This window comes from Phyllopteryx taeniolatus, chromosome 11 (genome assembly GCF_024500385.1).
Source record: "Phyllopteryx taeniolatus isolate TA_2022b chromosome 11, UOR_Ptae_1.2, whole genome shotgun sequence".
In the NCBI taxonomy this organism is placed as follows: domain Eukaryota; kingdom Metazoa; phylum Chordata; class Actinopteri; order Syngnathiformes; family Syngnathidae; genus Phyllopteryx; species Phyllopteryx taeniolatus.
This window is the reverse complement of record NC_084512.1, coordinates 15,576,628-15,586,776: the sequence shown is the minus strand read 5'-3', so window position 1 is coordinate 15,586,776 and position 10,149 is coordinate 15,576,628. Positions and strand designations below refer to the sequence as shown.

The 10,149-nt window shown below is 43.5% G+C and overlaps 1 protein-coding gene across 4 annotated transcripts in view; it reads left to right on the top strand.

Annotated features, from left to right (window-relative positions):
• Positions 1-5,928, top strand: part of mcph1 (microcephalin 1) — a 31,336-nt gene extending 25,408 nt beyond the window's left edge. For 3 of the 4 annotated variants that reach the window (XM_061790447.1, XM_061790446.1, XM_061790445.1), the window contains exons 14-15: positions 4,365-4,605; positions 4,703-5,928. In XM_061790447.1, the coding sequence (XP_061646431.1) occupies positions 4,365-4,605; positions 4,703-4,755 (294 nt within the window). In that variant the 3' untranslated portion in view covers positions 4,756-5,928. Of the gene's footprint in view, positions 1-4,364; positions 4,606-4,702 lie in introns of those variants that run through there. The other variant, XR_009790863.1, reaches the window with a different exon arrangement.
• Positions 5,929-10,149: the final 4,221 nt, after the last annotated feature.

Genomic DNA, 10,149 nt, shown 5'->3' with positions numbered 1-10,149 from the left:
TATTTTGATAAGTGATAACTCGTTTAGCACTAGTGTTTAACTCAAAATTGTCCAAATCCTCTGATGTCAGCCTCTCAACACTAAATATTCTCAGATTTCTATAGTCCTTCATAAAAGCAGACTGATTATCTTTTGTGTTTAATCAAAATAAGACATTTCCAAACATCTGCATTTACTTTGGAAAATAATGATAAACATCCCCTATTTTTGACGTTAGACCAAATCAGTAACTGAATCATAATTTCTGGGAAAAAAATAATAGTCAGTTTTATCTCATGAAAATTATCGTTATTTGCAGCTGTATTATGAGTAACCTGCAATAGACATAATTGAACCTGAAGTAGCCTCAGAAGTGTATATCAAACTAGTAGCCCTTCGTATTAATCAGTACCCAAGAAGTAGCTCTGTTTCCAAAAGTATTCTCTTGTGTGATATTGCTTAATTGTTGGTTATTTGGTTTTGTTAAGTGGTGGCACGGTGGAGACTGGTTAGAGCGTCAGCTTCACAGCGCTGAGGACCGGGGTTCAATCCCCGACCCCGCCTGTGTGGCGTTTGCATGTTCTCCCTGTGCCTGCGTGGGTTTTCTCCGGGCACTCCGTTTTCCTCCCACATCCCAAAAACATGCATGGTAGGTTAATTGAAGACTCTAAATTGCCCATAGGTGTGAATGTGAGTGCTAATGGTTGTTTGTTTATATTTGCCCTGCGATTGGCAGGCAACCAGTTCAGGGTGTACCCTGCCTCCTGCCCATTGATAGCTGGGATAGGCTTCAGCGCTCCTGCGACCCTTGTGAGGATAAGCGGCTCAGATAATGGATGGATGGATGGTTTTGTTAATCATTAAACAGTAACATATAAATAACAGTAATCGGGAAAAAAAAATTCATTAATGTGAAATACATTTTTATTAGATTAATCAATGGCATAATCAATAGAATAATCGATTCTAAAACTATTTGATTGTAAAAGCCCTAGTCAAGATATGAGCAGTCGTTTGGCTGTATTTAGAAAGTGGGTGAGAAGCTCGGCCATCCGGGAGGGGCTCAGAGTAGACCTGCTTCTCCTCCGCATTGAGAGGAACCAGATGAGGTGGCTGGGCATCTGCTTCGGATGCTTCCTGGACGCCTCACTAGTGAGGTGTTCCGGGCACGTCCCATCGGGAGGAGACCCCGGGGACGACCCAGGACACGCTGGCGAGACTACGTCTCCCGGCTGGCTTGGGAACGCCTCGGGATACCCCCGGAACAGCTGGATGAAGTGGCTGGGGAGTCTAGGCTTCCCTGCTAAAGCTACTACCCCCGCAACCTGACCTCGGATAAGCGGAAGAAAATGGATAGATGGATGAAATTATTTTTGTTATAGGGCCAAATTTTCTGATAGACATGTAATTAATTTTTGTTTTTAAATACAGCTGTCTAAAGATCAGATGCCAGATATTTACTGAATGTGCTGATGTTGTGGAGGACAATATTTTCAGAAATCCTTTTGTTATTTGCTTGTTTTTCTTTTGTTGTGTTGTTGAAAATGAATCACACTTGTTTACTTTTTACCAGGTGAATTTTCAGAAAAACAAAATGTACATTTTACCTCAGTTGCACTGTCAATGCTGTTATTTCTTTTATGGAGTTGCCTGCCTATGAGCGCTTATGTCACTGTAGGGAACAGTGTGCGGGAAAGACACGAGGATGTTTTGTCCGATACGGTGGGAATGTGCCTTAATTGCATTCTCCATGCTTTTGCCTTCAGGAGAGTCACCCTTAAGCCCCCTATTTGAAAAGTCACTCATTTTCATTAATGTCTCACACTTAAAGCAACAAGTTATCCCCTTAGTTTCACTTTTTCTAACAAACAGCAAAGTCCAACTTGACCTAATTTCTTCCTTTAAGTAAGCTTCACAAATGGATTGAAACAGAATGGCAGGAAGCAGGCTGATGTAATATTCGAAAGTAGAAGGGAAATGCTAAATATTTAAAGCACATTGCAACAGAGGAAGAGCATGTTGTCATTCCCCAAAAACCATGACATTGCAGGTGTTCATGCTGTTGTTGTTGTGATTTTCGGCTTGTCCCATCAGTGTGAATGACACCAACAAAGGCTACTGGTATTTTTGTCTTGTCTCCAATCTTTCTTGCAAGTCTTCATTTTGTTAAAATACTACACTGTTTTATGTAAATGTACTAACAGCCGGCTCGTGCTCCTCCTGCAGTGCACTGTGTAGTAAAAGTAGTGTTTACTTACCATAGATTTATATGCACACTAAATATTGCTGAAAATATTTTGGGATTTTCTAAAACAAAATACACACAAAATCATCCTCATCCATGCCAGACTGAGCTTGTCGTTATATCATTGCATTACAATTAGTCACTTTAATTTAATGGTAAACAGAAAATGTGCTATATATTCACAGTTGATTTGGTAAAGGTGGTACAGTGGGTGCTTGTAGCTGGAAGCTTTCAGGTTCGATTCACGGTCAATGAACCAATTATTTTCCATGGGAATGTTGCGTGCATGAATGAGGCAAGATTGTGAAAGCTCTTGGAGTACTAGCCTATTTATCTGACAATCCATTGTGCCACGCATAAGCATAAACAAAACTACAAAATTACATTGCACACACAAAGACAGCCTTTTTTTTTTTTTTTTTTTTTTTTATACCAGCAGACTAGGCGCAATATACAACAGCAAGAACGGCTGAAAACAGGCAGTTTCCCTTTGAAAGGGATGAAATGCCTTCGCAAACATGTTTTATTTGAGTTCATGAATGTTTTCATGAAAACAGTAGTCTCAAAAAACGTTTTTTTTAACCTTGCAGGTGTTAAAAGTCTGACCTTTTGTCATCAGAACATTGCTGCTTTCAATGCTTGTCAGTCTTGAACACAAACAACACTATTTCCAAGTGCCAAGTTTCTGCACAAAACATGTTATTCTTGGTCTAACTGTAACACTAGTGATGTGTTTGTGTGTTTTGTTAAAACAAAGTTTTATGTTCCATGTCTTCCTATTATGAGCTTGAGTGCTTTTAAAGCTCGTTTAGTCACACAATAGGAACCACATTAGGTGTTCAGTCGCTCCCCTGCAAGTACACAATATGGGTTCATGTTAAGCTGACCCTGTCTCAGAACTCCTCGGGTCTATCCCTGATTACTTGGTGTAAAATAAAACCGGTGTGAACATTTACAAAGGGCTAAAAGCCTTAACGCTTGTTTCCTGGCATTCAACTCGCAAAAGTGCAGATTGTCCCATTCAGTTTAGTAAGTGACCCCTGCTGGGTACCAAACAAGCCTGTGGCGAGAGCTCAGACCTTCACTCATTAATCCCAGGAACGCTTCCTCGAATAAATTCTCAATTTGTTGTCAATTAATCAGTCTCAACTGATGACATAAACTATGTACTCGTAGGTTCCCCATCTTTGACTTAAAAATCTAAGACTGAAAATAAAATAGAAGAGAAATACCTTTGTCATTGTGCACTGTGCAATGAAAATGCAGAAAGCCTTGAATTAAAGGTCCTGTATTTTGGTTATTTAGACCTCCATAGAGTAACTCTCTAACATGGACTTAGTAATAAACTGTCAATTTGATTTTAAAAAACGAGTGTCATACGAGTGTCCAGAAAAGGCCGCTCTGACAGCTACTTCTGTTTGACCCAGTTTTGTATCTGCTTTGTCCATATTTGGCTACGACCGCCCTGCTTTCCTCTGATTGGTTGCCTCCGTATGGAAGACCCAATTGTGAGAGAATACGTATTTATGTTGACAGCGCTGGCTTGGGAGCGGAAAGGGAAGGCGGAGATCTTCGCTAGTGACGTAGATAAACTCGAGAAAATTCTAATTACCTGATTTCAGGCCCCTCAGCAGAAAAATTCTGGAACTCAGGAATGCATGGACGATTTTAATCCATAGTTCATGTTTAGAGACAATATTACATCCCAAATACTAGAAAAAGTTGGTTTGGCAAAATATGTCCCCTTTAAGGTGCAGTGCATGACATTACGTTATCTTTGCATTAAAAAAAAATCAAACATAACACGATAACAAAAAGATGATTTTACTTTAAGCTAACAGTCTAACCTCTGTAATGCACCCCAATATAAATGTAGTTATTGCAAAGCCATAGTGTTCTCAGGTACTTTAAGATGAACAGCTTTATGTAAAGACTATAAAGGACAAAGTACTACTCTTTTGGAATGTGCTTTGAAAAGCCCCTATCTGTTAGCAGATATTGGTGGATAACATAAGGTCTTATCACGTTTCAATCTTATAAAAAATATATATACTAAAAGGTGCTTCAGTCCAGATTTTTTATTTTATTTATTATTAATACAGGTAATTTTATACTTCATTTGGAACTCTATCTGTTCCAGCTCTGTCGTCTTCAGAAGCATCTTTCTTCTGGGGACCACCACCAGCAGGACCTGTTCCAGAACCAGCCGCCCATGTTTGTGTCCCAGCATTCCCAGCCAGCTGCTCCCAATTTGATAGAGCTGATCCAGCTGTGTGGGGGGACAGTCTGCAAAACTGTGCGTCAGGCTGGGATCTGCATAGGGAAGTACAGCGGCAGGAGACCCGTGGGAAGTAGGATTTTGTCTGAGCAGTGGGTGCTTGGTAAGATGCATTCTGTCACCACATTAAAATTACACCTGATGAATCCCAATTGGGAATTTGTGGTTTCATTGTTGTTTTTTCTGTGCTTCCATTTCAGACAGCATCACTAATTTGAAGCAGATTTCATATGATAATTATGACTTGGCGTAAAAACTGCTGAATATGCTGCATGCATATCTTCAGTTTCTGCTCTTCATCTTTCTTCAGAAATTTGTGCTGAGGCTGACTATACCGTAATTAGTCAAATACATGTCCTAATACAGTCCTAGTGCATCATCCACCTAAGACAAAAAACACCTCTGTCACCTAGATGATTCCTTTTTTCCGTTCGGAAAAAAAGGGTAGTGAGTATATTTTTTTCATCTCTTTTTTTAATGTTATTGTTCTCACACTGACATTAGTTAACTGCTGAGCCCATTTTAACTCTCTTGCTTAGGTTGGGTGAGGTTGATAACTTTATTGATGCTGAAAGAAATTTTGGTTCGCTAACCAAAATAGCTGCACCTACTAATGCATATATAATCAGTTTCATAGAAATTATCTCTGAGAAATTAAAGTTTGGAGTCATAATGCATGTTGTAAACGAGTTCCTTGCACAGTATTAGAGATGTTCTCACAATATGTGGGAATAATGTCTTTAACAGTGATTATCATTCCAGTAGACTCTGACGTGATGGCTCTACATTGTGTACGTCCTGTTTTTGTTCCGGGGACCTACACAACTTGATCCATCCATTCTGCTGTGGATCTGGGTGGTTTGCTGCATTGCTCCATATTAACCAATTTGATTTTGTTTTAAACTGCAGTTTCACTTGACATAAATTATAATAGACAATTAATATTTAATAAATGCTTTGCACAAATAAAAGCCTCCTCCCTAATAAAGACCTCACCTGTATTTGAGAAAATAACAGCCTCGGGCCACCATTTACATTAATATGGTAAAGTCTCTGAAATATAAAATAACTTTTTGTCCATGGTTATGCATGGAAAACTACTGTCTCAATACATTTTACCTTTGAGTTATATAGATGGCTCCATACAAATACTTTATTTGTGAAACGTGGTGCCACTTCTTGCGAATGTTGGTATACTTTTTTGTAATGTCCGTCTCCCAGGCACGGTGGACGACTGGTTAGCACATCTGCCTCACAGTTCTGAGGACCGGGGTTCAAATCCCGGCCCTGCCAGTGTGGAGTTTGCATGTTCTCCCCGTGCCTGGGTGGGTTTTCTCCGGGCACTCCGGTTTCCTCCTACATCCCAAAAACATGCATGGTAGGTTGATTGGAAATGCTAAATTTCCCTTTAGTGTAAATGTGTGCGTAAATGGTTGTTTGTTTATATGTGTCCTGCGATTGGCTGGCGACCAGTTCAGGGTGTACCCCGCCTCTCGCCCGAAGATAGCTGGGATGGGCTCCAGCACACCCGCGACCCTTGTGAGGATAAAGCGGTACAGAAAATGGATGGATGGACCTTGTCCCACCTCAAAAATAGGACACATACAGTTAGCATGATTACACCAAAATGCATCCATCCATCCATCCATTTTCTGAGCCGCTTCTCCTCACTAGGGTCGCGGGCGTGCTGGAGCCTATCCCAGCTGTCATCGGGCAGGAGGCGGGGTACACCCTGAACTGGTTGCCAGCCAATCGCAGGGCACATAGAAACAAACAACCATTCGCGCTCACAGTCATGCCTACGGGCAATTTAGAGTCTCCAATTCATGCATGTTTTTGGGATGTGGGAGGAAACCGGAGTGCCCGGAGAAAACCCACGCAGGCATGGGGACAACATGCAAACTCCACACAGGCGGGGCCGAGGATTGAACCCAGGTCCTCAGAACTGTGAGGCTGACGCTCTAACCAGTCGTCCACCGTGCCGCCACCAAAATGCAAAGATTCAAATTGCCAATGTCCACAAAACTTCAGGCAGTCAGGGGTTGAACACATGATATATGGTAGAATAACATTTTCATGGCTAACTGGCTAGGAGTGTACGGATACAGTAATGTATTTTTTAACCATTTGAGCCACAAACCTAAAACTGTTGTACAGTATTATAAAATGTGATGTTTTTGTTGTTGTTGAATTTTATAATGTCAATGAACATTATCTCACCCAAACCAATGTTGGTTCATACCCACTGAGCCCCATGTCATTGTTAATAAATATTCTTAATATTAGATAGCAGTATTTATTTATTTGTATTTACTGTTACAAGGAAAATGAAACAAGTAAATCTAAATTGTTCGGTGTTTATGAAAGTAGTGGGATCTCTGAGTAATGAATAGTTCTGCAATAATGTGAAATAAACGACCCCTCCTTGAGCTGTCACCTTATCGTGGTGGAGGGGTTTGTGTGTCCTAATGATCCTAGGAGCTAAGTTGTCTTGGGCTATAGGCCCCTGGCAGGGTCACCCATGACAAACAGGTCCTAGGTGAGGGACCAGACAAAGCACAGAGTGCTCCCGCTGAGGACTCCATCGTTCTGCTGGAGGACTTCAATGCTCACGTGGGCAATGACAGTGAGATCTGGAAGGGCGTGATTGGGTTGAACGACCCCCCCGATCAGAACCCGAGCCGTGTTCTGTTATTGGACTTCTGTGCTCATCACAGATTGTCCATAACGAACACAATGTTCAAACATAAGGGTGTCAACATGTGCACTTGGCACCAGAACACACTAGGTCACAGTTCGATGATCGACTTTGTGGTCGTGTCATCGGACTTGCGGCCGCATGTCTTGGACACTCCGGTGAAGAGAGGGGCTGAGCTATCAACTGATCACAACCTGGTGGTGAGTTGGCTCTGATGGTGGGGGAAGATGCCAGTACGACCTGGCAGACCCAAACGTATCGTGAGGGTCTGCTGGGAACGTCTGGCAGAATCCCATCAGAAGGAGTTTCAACTCCCACCTCCGACAGAACTTTGCTAATGTTCCAGGGGAGGCGGGGGACATCGAGTCCGAGTGGACCAATTTCCGCGCCTCCATTGCTGAGGTGAGGGATGCCGTCAAACTGAAGAAGGAGTCCTATCGGGCCTTTTTGTCCCGTGGGACTCCTGAGGCAGCTGATGCGTACCGGCTGGCCAAGCGGAATGCAGCTTTGGTGGTCGCTGAAGCATAAACTCGGGCATGGGAGGAGTTCGGTGAGACCATGGAGAAAGACTTCCGGACGGCTTCTACGAAATTCTAGTCCACCATCCGGCGTCCCAGGAGGGGGAAGCAGTGCACCATCAACACTGTGTATAGTGGGGATGGGGCGCTGCTGACCTCGACTCGGGTCGGTGGGGAGAATACTCCTCAACTCCACCGACACGCCTTCCCATGAGGAAGCAGAGTCTGGGTTCTCTGAGGCGGGCTCCCTATCTCTGGGGTTGAGTTCACCGAAGTGGTTAAAAATCTGTTTGGTGGCAAGGCCCCGTGAGTGGATGAGATTCACCCAGAGTTCCTAAACGCTCTGGATGTTGTGGGGCTGTCCTTGTTGACACGCTCTACAACATTGCGTGGACATTGGGGACAGTGTCTCTGGATTGGCAGACTGGGGTGGTAGTCCCCCTTTTTACGAAAGGGGACCGGGGGGTGGAGGGGGGTGTTCCAACTACAGGGGGATCACACTCCTCAACCTCCCTGATAAGGTCTATTCGTGGGTGCTGGAGAAGAGGGTCCGTCTGGAAGTCGAATCTCAAATTCAGGAGGAGCATTGTGGTTTTCGTCCTGGCCGTGAAACAGTGGACCAGCTCTACACCCTCGGCAGGGTCCTCGAGGGTGTATGGGAGTTCGCCCAACAAGTCTACACGTGTTTTGTGGACTTGGAGAAGGCGTTCGACCGTGTCCCTCGGGGAGTCCTGTGGGGGGTGCTTTGGAAGTATGGGGTACCGAACCCCCTGATATGGGCTGTTCGGTCCCTGTACGACCAGTGTCAGAGTTTGGTCCGCATTGCCGGCGGTAAGTCTGACTCGTTTCCGGTGAGGGTTGGACTCCGCCAAGGCTGCCCTTTGTCACCGATTCTGTTCATGAATTTTATGGACAGAATTTCTAGACGTAGCCGAGGCGTAGCGGGGGTCCGGTTTGGTGGCTTCAGAATTACATCTCTGCTTTTTGCAGATGATGTGGTTCTGTTAGCTTCATCAAGCCGTGATCTCCAATTCTCACTGGAGCGGTTCGCAGCCGAGTGTGAAGCGGCTGGGATGAAAATCAGCACCTCCAAATCTGAGACCATGGTCCTCAGGCGGAAAAGGGTGGTGTGCCCTCTCCAGGTCGGGGTTGAGATCCTGCGCCAAGTGGAGGAGTTCAAGTATCTTGGGATCTTGTTCACAAGTGAGGGAAGAATGGAACGGGATATCGGTGCAGTGATGCGGACTTTGTATCGGTCCGTTGTGGTAAAGAAGGAGCTAAGCCGAGAAGTGACGCTCTCAATTTACCGATCTACGTTCCTACCCTCACCTATGGTCACGAGCTGTGGGTCGTGACCGAAAGAACGAGATCCCGGATACAAGCGGCTGAAATGAGTTTCCTCCGCAGGGTATCTGGGCTCTCCCTTAGAGATAGGGTGAGAAGCTCGGTCAGCTGGGAGGTGCTCAGAGTAGAGCCGCTGCTCCTCCACATTGAGAGGAGTCAGATGAGGTGGCTGGGGCATCTAATTCGAATGCCTCCCTGGTGAGGTGTTCCGGGCACATCCCACCGGAAGGAGACCCCAGGGACGACCCAGGACACGCTGGAGAGACTACGGCCTGGGAACGCCTCCGATCCTACCGGAAGAGCTGGATGAAGTGGCTGGGGAGAGGGAAGTCTGGGCGTCCCTGCTAAAGCTACTGCCCCCGCGACCCGACCTCGGATAAGCGGTAGAAAATGGATGGATGGATGAAATAAACCTGTCAGAATGAAAAATTATCCTGGTGTAAAGTGAATGATGAACAAACTGCAATATCAGCATTTTGGTGAAGATAGTCATTGATAAGAATTACATGTAATTACATTTACAAGTACATCTCAGCTTTCACTTTGATATGAACACAGAACATACACTATATACTGTGTATATAATGTAGGCTTGTATACATGCACATACTGTATACATCATATGAAATATAGAAGGTTTGAAAATAAGATCCATTTATTTGTTTTTAGTCTCAGCCAGCCCGACCTAATTGATAGTGCTGGACAACACTCACCTGTGAAGTATAGCATAATTTGATTTAATCTCACTGATCATTTTATATTTTAATTTAATTTGTCAAATGAAGTGATGTGGATAAAATATGAACACATCCAAAATACAGTCGTATAGTATCAAATTCCATAAATATTACAATTCAGATTGTGTGGATTGATGCTCAGTCATTCCTTGTAATAAAGACATTTGATTTAAAAAATAATTTGATACTTGGTAATGTATAAAATTATATAAACAATCATTGTAAAATATTGTATACATGCTCAAAAAAATGAGAATTTATAAAATAACCTTGTGTTACTGTATTGTCACATTCTGAAATGTCCTGGATACAATTTGGACCTTGTTGATACTGGTTGCTGTTAAAGTGCT